This window comes from Etheostoma spectabile, chromosome 12 (assembly GCF_008692095.1).
Source record: "Etheostoma spectabile isolate EspeVRDwgs_2016 chromosome 12, UIUC_Espe_1.0, whole genome shotgun sequence".
Lineage (NCBI taxonomy): Eukaryota > Metazoa > Chordata > Actinopteri > Perciformes > Percidae > Etheostoma > Etheostoma spectabile.
This window is the reverse complement of record NC_045744.1, coordinates 17,322,670-17,344,811: the sequence shown is the minus strand read 5'-3', so window position 1 is coordinate 17,344,811 and position 22,142 is coordinate 17,322,670. Positions and strand designations below refer to the sequence as shown.

The 22,142-nt window shown below is 40.1% G+C and overlaps 1 protein-coding gene across 1 annotated transcript in view; it reads left to right on the top strand.

The window, feature by feature from the left end:
- Positions 1–241: 241 nt before the first annotated feature.
- LOC116698751 (probable G-protein coupled receptor 158) overlaps positions 242–22,142 on the top strand; it is a 55,412-nt gene continuing 33,511 nt past the window's right edge. Inside the window, exons 1-3 of the mRNA XM_032530873.1 lie at positions 242–1,634; positions 6,929–7,034; positions 21,185–21,287. Coding sequence (XP_032386764.1) covers positions 778–1,634; positions 6,929–7,034; positions 21,185–21,287 — 1,066 coding nt within the window. The 5' untranslated portion in view covers positions 242–777. The remainder of the gene's footprint in view (positions 1,635–6,928; positions 7,035–21,184; positions 21,288–22,142) is intronic.

Below are 22,142 nucleotides of genomic sequence, written 5' to 3'. Positions count from 1 at the left end.
TTCCATTTGAATTTTGAACATCTTGAAGTTTCAAAACACAAATGTGGCGGACTCCGAATTTGAATAATTTCGATTTAATCTTATTGACAGGCTGCTCCTCCATTCTTGTCGCTGACAAGCCTTCAGCACCTCCACCACCCTCGCTTTTCTTGCTAAGGGCGCTACTTTCAGCACCGGACAGCTCCCGTCTTTCCTACGCTCCGCCCACCTCCGGCAGACTGGCAGTTAGAAACAACCACACACACCGACGGGCGACACTTTAGATGGCCTATTAGGGTTTTATGGGGAGGGACGCAACTTCAAGAACAATTTGCTCCGTTCCTTGTCATCATACTCCTCTGTCTCACATGGATTTGTCTGAGGAGTAAAGAAAAGAGAGCTCGCGAGCGCTCGGTTAGAACGTCGCTTCATACGGATCGCGGACTGATGAGGAGCCAGTGTTGTGTCTTAATCAGTTAGAAGGCTGGAGGCTCTTTGGATGAGATAGAAAACGAAGAAGAAAGAAGAAGAAGAAGAAGAAGAAGAAGAGAAGAAGAAGAAGAGAGAGAAAGTCTGTGTGTTTCGCGGACATAAGCTGCACAGGATGAGAAGTGGAAAGGCTCTGTCGTTTTTAGCTTGATCACGGGTATGGAATTCAGGACATTGTCTGGTGTGTGTTTCTCAAAGTATTTTTTAATTCCGTGAAGAAGCAGAAGAAAGAGAGTGGGCTTCGGTTATGCTCGCCACACTTTGCCAAGTGCCCCCGGATTCTGCTTTGTGCCTGTAAAACAGAAAGACATGGCTCTCCTGGTCGTCCCGCTGCTTCTGCAAACAGGACTGGTTTTGGGATCAAACTACGGTTATGTGGAGTGGTCGGATAATGAGCGAGACGAGAAGAACCCACCGGTCTTCAGCACCCAAAACATCAACAGGGAGCCGCCCCACCACCCGACTTACTACTCGGTACCGGCCACGGAGCGCGCGGTGGTGACGCACAAAATTGAGGAGGACCTGCCGAGGGTGGTGACCGCGTTCCTGCACTCCGGGGATTCCTCAGCGCTGAGGCATGTCAACTGTTCGCGGAGGTACGAGCTGAGGAGCCTACGAGGCGGCCTGCACGTCGCCTCCCACTACGGGCTGCACAGCATCCTGGACACTCTAGCGCACGCCACAAACTTCCTGAACATGATCCTGCAGGCCAACAGGTCCCGGGAGCAGAACCCGCGGATGGACATCCACTGGTACCACGCGCTGGTCCAGAGTGTCCTCGAGGGGGACCCCAAAATTCACAGGGCGGTGGTGACCTTTCACGCAGACGCACCGACACCGGGCCCTCAGGTTTTCCTCCAGGCGACCAGAACCGAGAAGAAGGTGGTGCTGCAGGACTTGTCCGGCTCTGCGCACCGTCAGCTGAGGAGCAAGAGCCCGGAGTCCGACTGGTTTACTGAGTTTAGGGACGGGAGGAAACCACCCATGCATAGAAGAGTCCAGGAGACGTCGGGCACCAAGAGTGGAAGTTACCTTCTGGACAAAAACCAGATCAAGTGGTCGGCGCCATACCTGGAGTGTGAACACGGGGCGTTTGTGCCATATTGGCTGCTCACCTTGTCTGCTGGCTTTTATGGACTGAAGAGGAACTCTGCACCAGAGTTCAGGTGAGAGGAGATCAGAATCAGAATCAGAATCAGAATCAGCTTTATTTGCCAGGTATGGGGACACATATGAGGATTTGTTCTTTGGAGCATCGTTGCTCACACTGTGCTTACACCCAAAACAACCAAAACGACAATATACACACAAATATATACACATATATACATACAAAACAGAAACAATAGATGTTAGGGGTGTCAGGAATAACATCATGTTCAAGAAGAGCTGCATCGTCTGTGTGTTTGTGTGTGTGTGTGTGTGTGTGTGTGTGTGTGTGTGTGTGTGTGTGTGTGAAAGAGACAAAATAAGAACATGCAGTTTGTGTTCGGTAAGTTTTGTGATAGCGTCTTTTTTCCTCAAAATGCATTCATAACTTCACGTATATTACACTCATTCCACAAATATACAGCATACTTATCATTAACAGTAAACCAAAATTAAGTATCCCACATTTGATTGACAATTGCTCTGTGAGACTGAATCAAATATGGATTCTGATGATTTGCAGCTTTAATGCAAGAAACAGATGGTGTAAACGAGGCTCCATAGACACAAAGGTAGACTTTTCTCATTTAATATGCTTGCCTGTCAAAGCACAGCTGTGCTTCTCTACTGCTGCAGCTTACCATCTAACGAACACTTCGAGCTTTACACAGTGTGTTTGTTGGTGAAGGGATCTATACATGTAAGCTGTTATTTGTATGCTTGTGTTACATGCATGAAATCACACAAGGATCTCATATTTCAAGGCTCTGGTCCAAAAGAGTCCAAAAAAGATCAATTAAATAATGAATACATTTCAGGTGCACTAAACTCTTTCATCTATCTAATAAGATTTACAGTTCTACTATCATAACCCATGTAGTGCATGTTCAGGAAAACTTTTTTTTTTAATCCAAAATTCTATCACACACACACACACACACCACACACCACACACACACACACACACACACACACACACACACACACACACACACTATCTACTTGCGTCTCCAGCCAAATGATGAGTAAAATCTACCTTAACTGCGACTGGAGGATGAATAAATGTAGCTGAAATTTTATGTGGTAGACCCATAACTGTTGCTTTGTGGCTCAGCAGTGTATTGTGCTAGTGATTTGGGCCTTCGGGTGGCAGGCATCTCCCCTGCTGACGTTTCCCTGAGCAAAGGCCTGCATCGCTACTTGCTCCAGGGACAGTCACTCTTGGGTTATGGAGCTTGTGATCTCTCTAGAAGCTGCTCTGGACAATTTCGCGAGTTGTACTGCAGTTATGGTGGTAACTGTGGCATTACCATAGAATCTGTATGATCAGAATCATCATGTAAGCTATGTACTGTATGAGTGAGACACTTTTATTTTGAGTTGAAAGTCTTCAATTCAGCTCACACATTTCTGGCTTTGTCTCCAAAACTGACTAATTGCCTGTCTGAAACCATCAAAATTAAGTGATAGGGATGTCTAACTGGTGAGAGAAATTGAAGATCTGCTTGAGTCAGTTGCCATAAGTATCTGGTAATTAAAGTTTCAACAAATTGATAATTGGTCTATAACTATTCAAACTCACTCAAGTGTGAGTGTTGATGACATGACTGTGACATTTTACAAGTGATTTTCGACAGACGAAGAAAAGTTGGTTACCCGTGCATCAAATCTTACTTGTGAAGTTGCATAGGAATATAGAAAAGAATATTTTGCTGCTTTTGCAATATTAGACTATATTTTTGTTGGCTGATGTTGAAATGAGATGTGGAAATGATGTGCATTCTAAAAAAACATGTTTTTCTCATTCTTCAAATCCCTAAGACTAAAAGGTAAAACAATGCCATGTTTTCTGATTTCCTGTCGTCACAAAAGATGTGTTGTATATTGATATGCAAAGTAATGTAGTTTGACCCTGTTAGCTTTTTCCGGAACTCTCAGTCAAACTGCATGGTCTTCATCAGTGGTAAGAGATTGCTCAATTGTCATGGAGATGAATCATTTGACACGCAAACTCAGCCGTTTGATTTCATCCTAAGTACTTTTATCTAGCATTGGCTTAAGTCCCTTGATAAGCGATTTGCTCTCTGTGCACCGCCAGGTAGGGCGGAGAGTAAAGGTCAGACAGCAAAGCGCAGACAGCAAAGTGCAGCGCAGGTATTCGTCATCAAGGGTGGCAAAGAAGCTATTTCCTGTTGCTAGGTAATTGCAGCTGTTATCTCATTGGTTGCCCTTTCAAAGTTGAAATATTTTGAACTTTGAGCGCCGCATAGTTGGGCGGCACCCCTCTCCCCATTGGAAATCAATACGCCCAGCGCAAAGTGTTTTTTCTGCCTATCTTGTGTATGCGGCTTTAAAGTTAGGATTGAAAATTCATTCTTGACCTTGGATATAGTAGTTTGACACTGTTTAAACTCAAGGGTCCACTTACTAACCTTTTTCTCAGAGCATTCATGCTAACACGGTGGAAGTCCTAAAAAGCTACTGAGCTAGTTTTTCACTTTGTCAACAACAGATATGATATAAGCAATTGGACAAGGGGACATAATAAAGTGGTTGTTTAAGACCAGAGTGTGTCTCTTATATAATGAATGGCTGCAACTACACAACTCAGTCAATACTGTTTTTCTCCTCACTCTACTTCTTGTCATGTGAGTGTGGGCTGCAACTTCTCTGTGACTTCTTTCCCTCACCTCAGTCCTGTGATGACATTTCTAAAAATAGAAAGCTTGTTGGCTCTGAAGAGAAAAGCATGAGCTAGATTGAGAGTGTAGATGATGGAGTTAGTTACACCATGTATGGCTACTTGCAACCTAAAAGCAACCTCTTTCTCATCTTTTTTTCCTTTCTTTCCAAGACCAAATGTAAAGCTCTGTGACCAGTGCAGATAGCTCTGGTGGTAGCTACAGAACAGAACAGAACAGGTAACAGGTAACAGAACAGAGGCCATTAGTTTTTGCAAACCGAATCAAAATGTACATGATGCAGATTTGAATCAGAATCATGAGGTAGTCACATTTAAAAGTTCTACCGAATGTAAACAAAGCAGTCTCCCTAGTTTACATTCAGTAAAACTGTTAAAGGTGATGTGACTATTTCTGTCCAGCTGTTAGATGACAGGTGGCTTGCAGCTGGCTTAAAGGTGCAACAAGTAGAATTTTGGCATCTGTAAATCAGAACCACAAAAATGTTGGGACACCGCAATGGATACAACAAACAAATCCACCTAACCACAGCAGAGAGTTAGAGAGATGTCGAGAGAGGAATGTGAATGTTCAGCTTGTACGATGGTGGAAGAAATGGGTTGAAGACTAAGCATGCTTTACATGTGTGTGTGTTTGTGTGTGTGTGTGTGTGTGTGTCTGTGTGTGTGTGTGTGTGTGTGTGTGTGTGTGTGTGTGACAGTGAGAGATGGCTATATACAATAGTCTATGTGTCAACAGCTGAATGAAGCTCCACTAGTTTAAGTCCCAGGTAGTTTTCCTCTAATGCTGTATTGCAGTCGCATCCCTACACCGTATTTAAACTCATTCACTTCACAGTGTGCATCTGTAATAGCTCACTGCTGCATAGGCCAGCATTCTCAATGTGTTGAACTGCACCAACATTCTGCAGACATGTTTGGGTCTACAAGCATGTAGAAAACATGAGAATCTTTCTCACCTTTGATGGCAAAACACCACATGTCTGCAGTGTTGTGCACACTGCATGTGTCATAAATATCTTTAAAGGTTTATTTTGAAACACAAACCAAGGAAAGATACTTCCGTAACTATCTAACCAACAATGAATTGATCCTTCCAACAAGTAGTACTTCTGTTTCCAAAGCTTGATAAATCCTATTCTGTTGTGCCATTGTTTCCCAGAGACTATTAAAAACACATTGATGAGCCACACTGTTGCACTGTGCATCATGTTCCCTCATTATGATGAATAATGAGGGAACATCGGGCAGAAAATAGTCCCCACTAAATGGACTGTTTACTTTATGTTTGCTATAAACCACAGTGCCCTGTTGTTTTAGGACATAGGACTCATTTCTTCCTGTATTAGATTGATGATTGGGTACCCCTAGCGAAAACTTGAATGAAGTCTAATATAACAGCCTTGTAATAAATCCTACCTTAATGAAGGTTATAATGTTGAATTGTGGTTGAAACTGTCCATCATGCTGTTGAATTGCAATGTGTAATGTGACAGGTGTTTTTATTACTTTGTCCAACCCATATACAGTATGTGTATGAAGGAGTAAATAATCTGGTTCTTTAGCTGCTAAATGATAGTGTATAGTGGGTCTTTCAGAGCCCTTTCGCATAAAAACAGCTCGGCCTTTCAAAGACATTTCACAGAGATTCAGAGATTTCAGCCAGCTGGCACAAATATTGAAATAGCTCCAGAGTCATCTCTTTGGGCAACGATAACACGGTAACACATGCCCATCTCCCAACACATCCATAACTTAACACCATCATTCAAATACTGTATAGTGATTGATAAGTCATCTTCTAAATATGTACTGATGTCCAGGATTTATAGTATTAAAGGAGGAAAACCAGGTTTAAAAATAAGGGGAGCAAGCTTTTGTTTTATTAAAAAAGACAGTAGCTTGAGACACCTTGTATTAGTGTGTCCTTTGTTGACCAAAACGATACAATCTTTATACATCGCTGTCTGTCAAGAAGTAGGATAACCTTATAGTGCAAGTATATCAACCTTTTGTTAGTTTTAGTTTTTTTATAATCTTCCACTCTCTCATTCCCACTTTCAATCCGTTTCATTCATTCCTCTCTATTACCACCCTCCCTTTCCCCGCTTTGTCCACCATTGACCTTACTTCCCCTATCATCGCTCTTTCTGTTCTTTTAACTTTTTTATTCTGGCCTTCTCTGCCTATGCTTCTTCCTCCTCGTTCCTCTCTCTTGTCACCTTTCTCCCATGTCTTGTTTCTACATGTCTCTCATTTTCTATCCTTTTTTAAAAATTATTTCTCAGCTTCCTTCCTCTTATATTCCACTTTTCTTATATTATCTACTCAGTTTTCTTCTCCTACTCTTCTTCGATATAATTTATCTCAATCTACAAATTCTACATTTTCCAATTTAAGTTTTTGACCCCCACCCCATTTAATTTAGCCTCCTCATCATTTCCATCCTTTTATCTCTTCCCTCTCTCTAAACCTTCACTGTCATTTGGCTTTGTCTTTGTACCATCTCCTCTTGTGATTTCCCTCTCACTATTTCCTCTAACTCTACTCATCATCACTTCCTATTCTCCTCATTTATTTAATCTTTCCTCCCTTTTTTCTCTTTAACAGGGGTGTGGTTCGTGTGGACGTGAACCTGCAGGATGTGGACATTGACCAGTGCTCCAACAGTGGCTGGTTCGCTGGGACCCACCGCTGTAATGTCACCAGCATGGAAGTGAGTCTGCTTTACATTATAGTTGTCTTTCAGTCAGCAATAACAGAAAATGCTCTCATATCCCTTTGCTTGTCTATTTTGTCAGTATGCTAGGAATTGAATGTACTTCATCATTACATTCAACCATTTGTTCAACCGTACACCCTTCAGTCTAATAAGTATGTCCTTAAAAATGCAACACACACTGTGATAAAGGCTATCAAATGTGCAGCGGTGTAATATCTGAGAGCAATGCTCCTTATTAAAGTATCTGCGGCCTGCTTACTTACTGTCAGGCTCTCTGGTTAAGAGCATCAGCTAACTGACCAAAACTCAAAGAGTAAAGCTGTCCGTTCATTCAGCCACAGTGGATACAATGTAATATCTACAGTAAGTTCCAACAATAGTTTGATAGATAGATAGATAGTTAGACACAGTAGAAGTTTTAACAAGAATCTACAGCCATGTTAGTGGCTCTGTGAGGCTGTACTTAGACACAGCCACACAGCAAAAAAGGGGTGTCTAAAGACAAGCTCAAAACACTAAATCAGCGGGAAAAGGTACTCAAAACAAGTGAAATTATCTGTCCATGCAGCAAGATAATTTCACTTGAGCTTGCTTGATTTAATATTATAGTGTAACATTGAACACTTAAAATAAGAAATTCACTCTTAAAACAAGATAAATTATCTAAGTTTTTTTTAATTTTTCTTGGTAAGAACCAAATAATTTGCAGTGAATTCAGCTAATGCGTTCCAGTGGAACTGGGAAGTCCAGTTGAACTGGGAAAAATTCCAATGGCACCCCGGGAAGCCCACTCGGAAAGTTGGGAGAACCCCCCGACATCCCAATCCAACATGGCTGCTCTGAGCACCAACAATAGTGAAAGCACTACTTATTTGTATCTCATTAAAAAAAAATTTTTTTTAATTGATCTGACGGCACTAGATGAAAAGTTAAGTTAAACTTAATATTACAATTCATCCTGAGGATAACATAATAGTCTGAATCAAATTTCATGGCAACATTTTCCTTTTGTCAACATTATGGTGTCACTAGAGGAAAACTCCTCTGAGGTAATAATTATCAAGTTATTAGGATTCATCATCCAATAGTTGAGACATTTCAATAAAATAATAATAATAATAAAAAAATGTCAATCTCATGGTTGTGCAAGAGGAAAAGTCAGGGGCTTTTCAGTATCTGGATTGGCTGAAAAGTCCAAACCCCAGACAGTAGTCCAGTGTCTGCAGACATCAGGGAGCATGCAAGCGTGCTTCTCTGTGATGATGAGGGTAGGTGAAATGTGTGTAAGTGTCTTCTCCGTGGTATACTGCTTTTACCTGTGTGACTGCTGTAATGGAACTGGCAGCAACCATACATCATGTTTGTATCAATAAGAGCTTTCGTGTGCTGCTTGCATATGTGCCTTTGTCAGTGTGGGTGGGCTCAGCTGTGCCGCCTAGCTCTTGTCACTGCCAGTGTGTTAGTTTTATGTGATGTATTGCAGGAAGCCTCTCTCCCTCCAGCAGGGGAAAGTGGCTGCTCAGGCTTGCGTGGCATGTCCCTGGCCATATGATGTATAATAAATGCAGTGTAATGGATTGCAGCAAGATGTCGTCAATAATTGACCATGCTCTTTGTCTGTGTGCCTCCCCCCATGGGGGGAAACTACAGAGGAAACGTGTCCATCTCCATGTTTGTCTTCATCTCTTGTGCTGTTTCCTCTGCATTGTTCCATTTTTATAAGCAACTCTCTCATGGCGGTTGTCAGGTATAATCTGGATGCTGCTGATTAAAGTATATTATACTACATATAGTATACTGTAATTCTTCTCTTCAGATGCGTGTCTGGACAGTTGCGTGTGGTGTCTTTTTATTATCATCACAGTGGTGGCAGAGAAAGTCTTTTAGTTATCAAGGTCATAAAACCACATTCACAGGAATACTTTGAATTATCCAAGGTGACTCCTCTGTGTGTATGTGCATATTTGTGTGCTTATGTTCTGTAAATAAAATTTAACCTGAACATGAAACTCTATGAGAGGAGATTTTCAGAGCATCATTACCACTCATTACTCTTCTCCTCCATGATTCTTCTTCACACACCATATTTGGCCAAGCTGCTGTCAATGATTCAGTACCATCTTGAATCAGCAGTGTTATTTCTCTCTGTTTCAAATATAGGAATATTGGAAGCAGGCATTAACAAAACAGCATGGAACTAAAATTGGTAAATTATATTTGTTGCAGGGGACAAGTATTGAGCAGGGAAATCTATCTGTTTCTAACAATGTCATAAATGCTGTAATTTTATGGATAATTTAATTTAGTAATGAAATCAACAATAGATGTTTCTTGCAGGATGTATATTACAGCTGTCCACTGTTTGTGTAAGGTCAGCCTCTATATGATTTTAAACAGAGGGCAGTTCAAAAAACGTTACAAATATGTATTTGAGCCTTTGCATAATAAAGCTATAAAACACCAACACTAAGAGTAATGCTTGCAGCTGTGCTTGGTGTGAAAAGGTAACATCAGCATGCTTACATGCTCACAATAATAATGCTAACAGCAGTTGTTTTGCATGAAAGTCTGTATGGATTTCATGGCAGTTCTTTCAGTGGTTGTCAAGACTTCACTCAAAACCAAAAAATGTCAATCTCATTGTGGCTAGATTTGCGCCCCTACCGTTGGCAGCAAGGCATTGTCATACCTAAACAGTCCCATATGTTGTGAAACGGTTGTAGTTTTATTAGGTTTAGGCAACAACAATACTTGGTTAGGTTTAGGAAAAGAGTTAGAAGGTAATTTACGTATGTCAGTACTGTCAATCCACATTGACTTTTGGTTTCACACAGAACATACATCATTCACTTGGGTGAAAGTCCTGTGTTTGTTTGACCCATCCATCCGACCTCTTCCATACGTGGACATTGTTGCATTTTATACTATGTCACGTGACCTCCTCTTTTGCTCCTATCATGATTACTACAGCCAGTAGAGTTGTCACCACAATAAACATAAATATGGGTTGTAAAAAACTGCTTGTACAAATGACCTGTGGGGTTGTTTTTTGAGAGGACAGTCTTCTAAAAACAGGTAAAAAAGCAAAACATGCTTTCAGTGTGGCGAATCTGCTCATTAGAGTTGACAGTTCACTGATGACGTTTAAGCTTTTGTAATATCTCCAGACTGTCACTTAAATTACTGTTATAGAGAGGTGTGAACTGTGGCACAGTTATAGAAGGGGAAGTGTTAAAGAGTTATAATAATCTTGAAAAAGTAAGTGAATCTACAATAAACGTAATTAAACAACACACTGTATGGCTTGAATGTTATTATATAGTTGGAAATATAAGCAGTTTGACTTATGATCACAGTGCTGTAAACAAATTAGATTTTGTTTTAAATGTGGGATGTGAAATGTTCAATGTCTTCTTTCTTTCTCCCCCCTGTCATTTGTCTTTTTGTGCTATTTCCCTCATAACAATTCAGTCTTTTCATTTAATTTCCCAGTTACATGCTGTAATCAATTTGGCTCAACGACCAAGTACAACAGAATTGCCCTTTGTCCCAGAGTCCCGTTTAAAAAAATAGTTAATTTCTAAATCTTGCCAAATACATTTTTTTGGGGAAATGAGCTGTGGAAAGTCAGTGTAAGGATCATTTCGTTCCCCATTGAGAACAAATACACCCTGAGGCTCTGTCTCAGAGAAAGATAATAACGAGACAGTCTCTAGTAATGTGACAGAGCACAGTATATCCACTCACTTCTCATTGTTACTATGTAATGGCTTTCTACGTAACTAGCCGAGACAAGATGGCTAACCATAGCATGCTAGCGCTAGCATGCTAGCTTTTTCTCAACATATGTCCCTGTTCTGCAGGTATTCCAGAAGTGCACCTTTTTTTTAGAAGAAGTCTCCCAGATAACCCTGCCTAGTAAACACACAGTGTGAAAAGAGAATCTGCAACAATGTGCAGTACAAGAAAAATATTGTGTGTTGTGAAAATGAAACCATGTAACCTATTCTGGTACAACCTCAAAATACAATTATGAACCTGAAAATGGGCATAATATGGGTGCTTTAGTCAAAATCATAATAGACTTCCATGTGATGGAATCTATCCCGGAGAAAGTATTGAGAAATTAGCCCACCTTTCAAAACAATGCGCTATACTTACTGATCTTATTTTTATTTACACCTACTAAGTGTTAGGTGTAAGATTTAAGTTGTAACTTATGCCTACCTCAGAACTATTTCAGTTGGTGCAACCCTCAACATGTTAGTAGCATGTAAACTTCAACTTAAGTCACAACTTATGTCCAAACTAGTCTATGTTTGAACTTACACATAGCTGGTGCAACCCAGTGCAGGACAACAAATACTCTGTATTTGGTTGAGTGATTGGGTGTCCCTCGCCATGAGGGGCCAGCAAGCAGGTTAGGTTGTATGCAAGTACCCAAAAGATGTATCTTGGAATGTATCTTACCATGGAAGATGAGGAATTCTCGCAAAACACCAGTGTAACCATTTAACTATGAGTTGTGCTTAAATGAGCCGTATACAGATGAGTATCCTTTCTTTTCAGCTACATGTGCTTCTTTTTCTGCTTTTTCTTCTTGGCCTTTTTTCCTGGTCTGCCCAGATACAGCGAGGCGGTGGAGGAATGTAGGATGTGTCACTATGAACCAAATACAAGACTTCATGCATTATGAATAGTCAGTCGTAGGGGTAGCATCTTACATAAGGAGCCACTGCTTATGTAATTAGACGAGGACTTGAAAATGATTAGTGTGGGTGATTTGTAGCAGTTGCATCTGATTATGTATTATCCTTTTTTTCTTTGTGTATGCTTTTTAAATGTAAGTAAGCATCAAAGTGTGCAGTGGGTTTGCATATGCATGTCTGTGTGTGTTGGTTTTTTCACTCCTCCCGTCCTGTGAAACGTGACACCGAAGATAAAGGGCTTCAAAGGCAGAGCTTTGCTAATTAGTGTAAACTGATGTGACAGCCAAGAAGGGTTACCCCCTTAGTCTTTCCTCTTGCTTTCTGTCCTCTATCGGCTACACTTCCTCTTCCTGTTCCTTTCCACACTCCCTGTTTTCATAGCTATTCTCACTCTCTCAAATCTCTCTCTATCCTTGGCTATCTCCTCATCATCTCTCTTTAACTCTCTGATTTTCCATTTTGCCTTTTCCATCACCCTTACTCATGTCTCTGCATCTCCCTTTTCTTGAAGCCAATTAACTCCTCTGAGGTGGGAAGAAAGATGCCAGAAATTATCCCTCCATCTGTCTACATGTCCTGCTCTGCTTTTGCCAGCCTTGCACATTAAATCGTTACTTGAACTGACCAAGTTATAATTGAGAAATACTCTTCACCTTCTTCTGCTGCTTGAAAAGCAGCAGGGACATCCTCTTGGCAAACATTGGTGACCTTGGCTGTTATCGTTGCAGCGCACACTTTAAAAACTAAAGCGCACACTTTAAAAATCTAATTTGTGGATTTACCTTTATGCAGACACGGAAGGCACAATCTGACAAAGAAAAAGCAGCAACACCATTATTTTTAGCTGCAGCTCAGCTACTGTTGATATTGATGTGTGAGTTCATATACAATCTGAACCACATCGTTGTAGTTGACCTTAGGCAGGTTGCGGAGAGACTTGGTCCAGCAGTATCTATCGGGCTCCGCCATTGTAAAAAGCTAACGGGAAGAGCCGTAGACCCACTTAGTGATGTTCTTCCAGTCTTTAATTGTTGCATGACACAGGCCAATTCTGTACATCTAATTACTGTGGCCCCTCACTGCCCTGCTGCAAGAAACCATGCACTGCAGTCCCGGACTGTAAAGGGTTAAAAAAGGGCCATAAATGAAATATTTGTGTCTGCCTTACTGTGTGTCTTTTCACAATCCTTATCATCTCTGGCACTTTGTGGAGAAGAAGGATTTAAGCTTCAGAAGACTCAAAATCAGTATAAATACTTCATGTGAGGAAAGGGATATCCAACTGAAGAAGACACTGCAAAAGCCTGTGTAGAATGTTAGCATGATGGATTTTTTTTTTTTTTTTCTGAGATATGTCATTCTGTGTTTGTCAGGATAAGCAAGACCTGTTCTTTTACTTGCCTTATCTCTAGCCGGAAAAAAAAGGTGACTTGAGGAGCAGAGGAGAAAATAACCTGTTCTGCTCTGTCTTTTCCTGTTTCACTCTCCTTTTTCTATTTTGTCCTGCCAGAAGCTCTCCGTCTCTCCTTGGGGAGTTTGAAGCTCTACAGCTAAAGATGAGTTGAAGGGTTTCGAGGTTTTCTACTGCCTCTGTACACCTAATGGCAATGCATGTGTGTGTTTAAGTATGTTTTTCATCATCAAAGAGACCGTTTGTGTTTATATTCAAAGCTGCATTTAAAAAAAGGTCAAACAAATGAAAAAAAATAAACTCAAATTAGTGAAGCAAGCTTTACTATGCAGCTTTAAAATGCAGATATTCAAAAAGGCTTTTCTCCTTTGGGGCTGCAAGGACCACACATACCAGAGCACAAATGGTGAAAGAACATAAAGTACCATATTCTTTAAAGCCTATTACCATCTAGAGTGATCCTATACACTGCCATGACTGAGACACTAAGGGGGTTGCTTTCCGAATGGGCCCACTCATGCAAAACATGCATGCCACTTATAGACTGTATATAAAACTAGGAATTCGGTATGGAAGCACCCAAAAAAGATGTATGTTATAATCCAAGTTCATTGGCTATTTTGTTTTGCACTGTACACTTACAAGACTCACACTGAACATACAGATCCAGATAAAAGCTGAGCAGCACTAGTCATGGGAAATGTATTGCTGGTTCTTTTCCTTATATGAAAACCACATAAATAATACAAGAATAAAGCTCTAGGATAGTCAGGTGTTCTCAATACTTACGCATTGGCCATAAACACTTTTTATTAAAAAGGGAATATTGCAATATCGTTCCATTCTTTAATAAAACACTCAGTGGAAAGATACTTCAGGCAAATATCTCAGCTTTTTATTTTTCTGTAAATAGCTTAAAGTTTACTTTGACTTAAGTTTACTAAACTTTGACAATGACACTAATCTTTTCAGTTATCATAAAATTATTGAAAGCATTTATTAATTGTATTATTAATCTGAAAATACAACAAACAAACAAAAACGGTTGTAGGGATTGAGCTGGATATATAAAATTATTTGGATCATTTTTGACATCTGAAAGTCAAATTAAGAAACATCTTGGGGAATTCAACCAATTTAGCACATAAAAATCAGTTTACCCATAGGCAGAACTACACACTGTGACAATAAACACAGTTGTGGAATGTCGTGTGTGTCTCTGAAAGGTTTTTCAGTGTCCTATCTCCACTTGGAACCTTATATTTTCCACTGAAAGCCCAGGTTACAAAGCGGGGGCATGGCTTTTGAAAGAGATGGCATGGAGGGTCTGCAGCTCCACAGCTGTAGCCTTCAGAACAGTAGAACAGGATGGGCGTGACGTTGCTGTGAAACAGCATAGATGGGCCATTGTTTTTAGGCTGTATTGCTTGGACATCCAGATGTTTCAAAGTTGGAAAAAACACACTCCTAGCTAAAAAGGCGTCCTATATAAGTGACCTTCTTTATCTCTATGACTATGATAAATGTAATCAGCTCTTACCAGTGTATCGCACTGTGTATTTTGTCCATAGCAAATCTACGCCAATCGGTTCCAAAATGTCCCAGTTAGACAGTGAATGCTGTAAACACATTCTTTATAAATCTTTACAATCATTTCCCCCCCAAAAAACCCAAGCAGATCTGCCTTATTGCACGAGCTTGAGTGTCCCTTTAATGCCTGATTTCTGGAAAATGCATAACTTTAACAATAAACCAATATACAACTCAATATAAATTATACAATGTATACAATGGTTTTACAAGTGAATATGATTATCAGTATTTTCTGGCAAATCTGGCATACCTTTGATCTTTAATTAGGCTGATGACGCACATGTTGTAGCAAAACGGGAGGAAAGAGAGCGGAGAGATAAGGATGCATATAGGATGGCGAGCAAGACGAGACAGGAAGGGAGGGATGAGGAGTGACAGCAGAGAGGGACAGTCGTCTGGGAGGATTCATCCTCAGCAGAGAAACACCATTCACTCTCTAATCTGTTGCCTGCAGCTCAGCAGCTGCCAAATGTAAGAGCCCGTCGAGTCTGCGGCAGCAGTTGGATCTTAATTGAGTGAGGTCTCCCAGTCGAGTCCACGTTGGCAGCTGGGGACCACCCACCCGGATGTCTGTGTGGGGAAACTGAGGGTTTATCTCATAAGTCTTCAAATGCCAAGTGAGACTTGCATTTTTACTGCTGATATATTTCCAAAGGCTGCACAGCCAATCAGTGGGATTATTTTGTCCTCTTTAACTAACTTAAATATAAATCACAGCCCTGTAATCCCTCAGCTAATGTCCTTTAAGGATGCAGGAAGACCAACAGCACTCAGCCCAGCCCTCCTGGTGACTCCATCTCTAGTCGTAGCACTGTTACCACAACAAGCCACCAATCAATAAGCAGCTATATATTGCAGTTTTTGACTCTTAACTTGATGGAGAAATTCCAGACAGGCTTATGTCCAAGGTCTCCTCTCCTCAGACATCCACTGTTTCAGTGGTTGGTAGTCTTGTGAAACAGCAGCAGGCACATTCCACACCCAGGGGACAAAGTGATTGTAATGCTTTTAGGGTTTAATGCTTTCAGTGTATTTATAGATCTCTGAGGGATGCAGAGTGCTCTCTATTTCTATCTCCCTGTATTTCTCTCGCCAACTCCCATCTTGGTGTCGTGTTCAAAGCTTTTTTTTTAAATCAAATTTCGAGAAATTTGAACAGGTAACACAGGCAGCAGTCCAAAACGTGAAGGGCCTCAATGTGAAAATTACAGATAATTTGTATTTTGGTTTTAACATGAAGTATGTTTCACACTTTGTGGGATAGTATCAAGTGAAATTGTGTGTTGTTGTGCTAGGGGCTCTGCCAAAACCTGTTGTTTTGTACTTGTTAGACTGCTCAGCAGGTGCTCACTGAGTTTTATATGGCAGTTATGCTATTTTAATATTTCAGTTTTTGTATAGTTTAAGTTTGAAGATTAATTCCCAAACTTTTTTAAGGGGAAAGTCACCCTTAAAGAATATATTTAAAACAACCGGGTCTAATTTGTAGTATGCGTTAATCCTGTAGAAAGTGGAGATATTTCCAGCTAAGCCACAATGGGCTTAAGTTGCAAAACAATTGAAACGTACAGTATAATTTAGGCTGTCCTTTAAAATCAAAGAGCAACTGCTTCTTTCCAGACTTTTTTTCTATTATACCATAAAAGGTTACTACTAGAAAAGTGAGAATTGACCGCAGCCTCATAATACCATAATGCAATGCAGCCACTAAGACAGCAGAAATACAATTTTCACCTGGCTTGTTTCCACACCTTTGAATTACTTTTCACCTACCAATGTGTTCAGCAATTCAAAATGTTGGTAGGCAGCCTTAACAATGAGGGTGTCATCATTGGATCCAGTATACAAGATTGCTCTGTATTTAGGAGACAGAATATGGCAATAAAAATGGCTACAACCGTGGATGAGATTGCCATAGTTGTACAGGTTGTTTCTAAATCAAAGGGAATTACTGGAATGGTTGGGTCTTTGTAAATTATAGAGTTTTGTCTCGACCTACTCTCTCTGTAAAGTGTCTTGAGATAACTCTTGTTATGATACTATAAATAAATTGAATTGAATTGAACTTTTAAAAAACTTCTTAAATCAGCATATTTCTTGGATCACCAGGAAAACGTTAACTTCTCCTAACAACCTCTACGTCATTGATACACAAAACTGACAGGCTCCTCTTACAAACAGAAATTGGCTTACAAACGCATTGTCAGGTTAAATGAATGTAAGAAAACAAAATGGCAAATGTTCTGGTTTTCAGTGAGCATTATTTCTTTCTTTTTGTGTGTGCTTGCGCCCAGTAATAAGGAATTTTTTGCACTTTCTTTGATTGACAATGCAACCTTGAACCCTGTCAGCCAAGAGTTAGAAAGAAGAATGCCCTCACTGCATTCAAAGTAAGGTACAATTATAAAATACTTTCTCTCAGTTTCAGCCTGCGGTCTGACGAAGGTGATCCATCAAACTGAGACACGTCAAACGACCATTTCATAGCCCTTTCATGGTGGCTGAGAAAAAGGGAAGCTGGCCTTGGCATCACTAAACACCTTGCCTTTAGATCGTGTTTGATGTGTGTGTGCGTGTGTGTGTGTGGGTGGGTGTGTGTTTGTGCGTGTATGTCTTGCTGCATGAGTGTGTATAATTTTGCTGGAGAATGCAGCACTGATGATAGACGACATATGGAGCGGTGTGCTAGTGAGGCAGTTCAGGGGTGTTGGGTGTCATTAATCTAGTTTTAATGGTCCTTGTCAATCTCCTGTGTGACATGCATGCTTCCTGTATTGTACCCACGGGATCTGTACTTGAACTAGTTGTGAGAGATGTGTAGTATGGGCTCAACTAATCTTGGTAGGTTGGAAACAACAATGTTACTTCTCTCGCACAAGGTTGAAATTAGCAACACGTTCACTTATTTATTTTATACTCTTACTTGCTGTGCTTTAAAATGCACTTGGGAACCACAAACTGCTTCTGCGGTGAAAGTGCAGACAGGTTTAATAAATGCAGCGATTTGGATGCACAGAGCCCAGCAACAGTCTAAAATAAGCATCATATTTCATCCTTGCCCACCTCAGCGTCCCTGGGAATGTCTTATCTTAATGAGTATCCACTGTCTTTGTAGTAAGCAGAAAAAAAGTGGTGTTGTATGTTTATGTCTGCATTAGCACTAGTGTGTGTGTGAGTGTGTGTGTGTGTGTGTGTGTGTATCTATCTATCTAGCAGATGTTGAAAGTTTCAAAGTTTTCAAAGAGGCTGTCCTCCGTTCGCCACCTGTTCCTCCACTCAGAGAGGTGGAAACATCCTGGCCAAGACCCAGATTGATTCTTGTTTGGAGGAATAAAAAAATGATCTAGCTGTGTAGCTCCAATCCGTGCCCCCCTTTTGTACTTTGTATACTTTACTGTAATCTTTACATTGTATGCGTATCTCCTGAGAGAGAATATAAACAAACACACACACACATGCTCAGATCTGCTTCAGCAGTAGTCTCTAATTCATGTTTTGTATGCAAATTGTGATTTGACAAATAAAAGAGTTTGCGTGGAAATATATTACCTATTTTACATATTATCAATACATATTTTGCTGTAGCAGCATCACATAAATACTGTAATTGTTGTTGTGGGCATTTGAACTTCACGAAACGTGACTCATCCGCCCACAGGACAGTAGCATTTATCACCCTGACTATGAGAAGCAAAACACTTGCAGTTTTATGTGTGCCCAGCTTTCTTCAGACTATGCACTCGCTACTCTTTTTGTTGCAGTTGGAATTTTGCTCTATAATATCTATATGACTATCATGGAGAGAGAAGTCATGAATGAATGAAATGCTCTTATCTATTGCAGACCTATTATAAGCCACAGTAGTGGTGTGGGTAAAATGTCTGTTGGTCTGCCACTTTGGTTTAGACTGTACTAGTTCAACAACTACCAGGCGACTTGCCATTCATGGTCCTGAGACGATGTATCCTACTGACTTCGTTGGTACCTTGATTTTTCCTCTAGTTCCACCATGAGATGCTGTGCTTTGTGTTTAGTGCTAAAAGAGGCAAACATGGTAAATATCACCTGCTTAACATCAGCATGTTACTGTAACATAGTCATTGTGATGTTGTAATGTTAGCATTTAGTTCAAGGCAGCACTGTGCATCAGGTGTGGCTATAGACCCTTCTGTTTCCTTATGGCTCATAAGATTGGTTTGTTTGATATTCCAACTTTTTCAGTGCATGTCAAACTGACTGGACCAATAAAATGATACTGAATCACAGTAAATAGCAAAAGAAAGAATCAACTGTCATCCAGGAAGCCTACAATACTGTATTGGTTTGTGTTGGATGCTTTTACAGTCATGGAAATTTGACAATATATTTCCAAATCCTCTCACATTTCTACTCTTGCTATGTAGTTGATTATAGTGGAAAGAAACAATTTCTTATAAGTAGACATACTGTACAGTAGCTTCACAATGGCTGTATGTGAATGTAAGGACACTATTATCGGCTGGAGGTGGTAGAAACAAAGAGAGAAGTTGAAGTAGGACTATTCGGAAATACAAAACAGATTAAACACAAAAACACGACACATATTTTTCACAAAATAGCTTTAAGAATCCTCATATGACACAGTTCATACTTCACAAAGCCTACTGTAAAACAAGAGGTGAAGTCTGCTAGATGTAGCTCACATTCTTTTTTTTCCAAAAAGTGGAAATACATGTCATAACTCCCAGGCCTGCTTGTATTTATTGGTGCAATAGTGGAGCAATGATTTACCACATCTGTTTATTCGGTCAACCACTTGCACTTCAGTTCAGACATTTATACCCTCAGCTCATCCCACATGCCACTGCTTCCCAGTTCAGCTTTGAAAACCAACTGATCGGTGCAAAAGTTCAGTGGTAAGCTTTACTCTTCCATTGGATAAAAACAAATGTTATCTAAAATTACATGGAGTTAAAGAAGAGTACCACTAAAACTCTATGAAGAAGCAAATACAGTATGTGCATTTCCTTAAACATCAGCTCCGCTTTGGATATCAGAAAAATCCAAAAAGACTGTCAGCGACTGTCACTGATTTATGAAGTATAAATATAGTCCTGCTACTCTCCACAGCAGCCGTCCCATAGAAGATTTACTGTTTTACTTTAAGCATGCAATGTAATGCACTATTTATGAACATTCATGTCATATTTATTGCAGCTTTATTTTAGTACAGGGATATGTGCATTCACATGAGTGTACAAAATCCACGCCGGTGCCTGTGTGTGAGTGTCGCTGAGTGTGTTTTTGCTCCAGATGGTGCGTAAGCCCATGTAGCTCCCGCAGTTATCAATGCAAGCTGGAATTATTCAGACGGGCTTAAATTCTGCAAACAACCCTTAATTCTTAATTTCATTATTAATTAGTTTCCCTGTTACTTGGCAAAGCCCTGTGATTTCCCCTGTCTCACATGTTTATATAACTGGGGCGTCTTCAAGCTGCAGAAGAGCATGTAGACGATATGGCAGACTTGATAACATAACCAAACAAGTTCATTAACTGAGAACAGCGCAGTGGGCCCGACGAGGAGCCTAATCACTAACACATAGGCACTGTACTTTATGAAGTTTGTGATGTGTGTTTTAACTACTGAGACCCTGCATAACATTCACATTATTTCATTCCGGTGAAGGAGGAAGACTGTAAAACATTGTATCCTTTGTTAAGTCTTATATCACATCATTCTCTATTCCTAAACTGTTCTAATCTCACTGTTGGGTCCCATAAATCATTCAGGTCTGGACAGTAATTTCCTGCAAATGCAAATCATATTTACTCAAGAGGCATTTTTAAGCATACTGTGGAGCCAGAAATGCTGCAAATATTAATCCATGTGTGAAGAGAAGAATCAACACTATGCCTGTTATGTCTCTGCAGCAACTATTATTTCAACTTTGATGTCCATTATGTTTCATTTTCATTTTTGGATGATATAATTGTCTGTCTCTATTATTGTGGAGCTGCAAATAAAAAGTAGTTTTGATTAATCCAGAGTTTTTTTCTTAGAGCCTAATGTGACTTCTTCAGATATTTAATTTACTATGATAAACTAAACATTACATTTTGTAATATACAATAATACAGACTATTTTGTTGTTGCTGTGCCCTATAATATTAAATTTTTTCTTCTAAAATCCTAAATGCCAGAAAGAATTTTATAATTTTATTCCCACTTGCTTTTGGATTCAAAAAGCAAGACAAAGCTGTGTTGGCTGAGTCACTCGATCATCCCCCTTGCTCTTGTTGTTTCACATTTATGCAATTTCCTATCAGCTTCTAACTTTTGCCTCCATGTAACTAACTCCTGTGATATGTTTGTTAATGAGAACAAAAATAGGTAAACACTGATTATTTTAACAATTTTCACTTGTCTGTCTTTGCAATTTCTTTCTCAGTGCACTCCCATCGTGGGCCATGGATTTGTGTTGGACAAGTACAAGTGCCAGTGCAGGAGAGGATTCTTCCACCCAAGCCGAGTGGCGCTCAATGGCTTTAAAAGTAGGTTACAAAGCCCTCTGTGATATAAAAATATATATTGCAGTGAGCTGTCAGATCAAAAGTTAGAATTTTTCAAAAGCAAACTTTTGGGATTCATGAAAAAAGCTAAAAACATAATTTTGTTTCAGCTGACAGCCACACATTTTGTTTGAAAGTCTTCTTGTGTCTTTGAGTAGGTATCCTGGGGCCTGTGAGGTTATGAAACCTCAAGCTTCAGTCAAAGGATTTTGACTGTTCTCATTGTGAAAAGGTTTACTATGTTTTTATTCTGAGCTCTAGTGGCAGCCACAGGTGGCTTTTGAATCCCAGACCTGTTGTATGATAGGGTGGCTGTGTAGACAGAGAACACGCGTTGGCGGAACAGACTTGAATAAAGGATTAGTCACACTTTAATTGACTGTTCAATAAGCCCTGCAACCCTAAGTTACTGTTGCTATGCCTGTCAAACTTTCACACAGCACTTAATGATTTACCATTTGAAATTCTTAGTAATTTTTTAAACAAAGGCTCTTTGATTTCATTCAGAACTAAACAAAAGCTAACAACCATGGATTAGGTTGATGGAAATGACAAATGTCACTATCAGATTTTGTCAGCTGCAGCTAGCGTAAGCTAATGCTAATGCTAATACTACAGCTCCAGCTGAACCCTGTAGACATGGAAATGACGCTGCAGCATTGGTAATGTATCAAAGGGTAAATCTATTTATCCTGTGTATTATAAAATCATGTCATGAATAAAAACGTAATGAGGGATGACACGCAGCAAAGAGACACAGTTTGAGTTCAAACCCGGGCCACTGCACAGAACTCAGCCTTACTGCTCTTACTGGTCGAGCAAGAGGTTGCTCCGTAC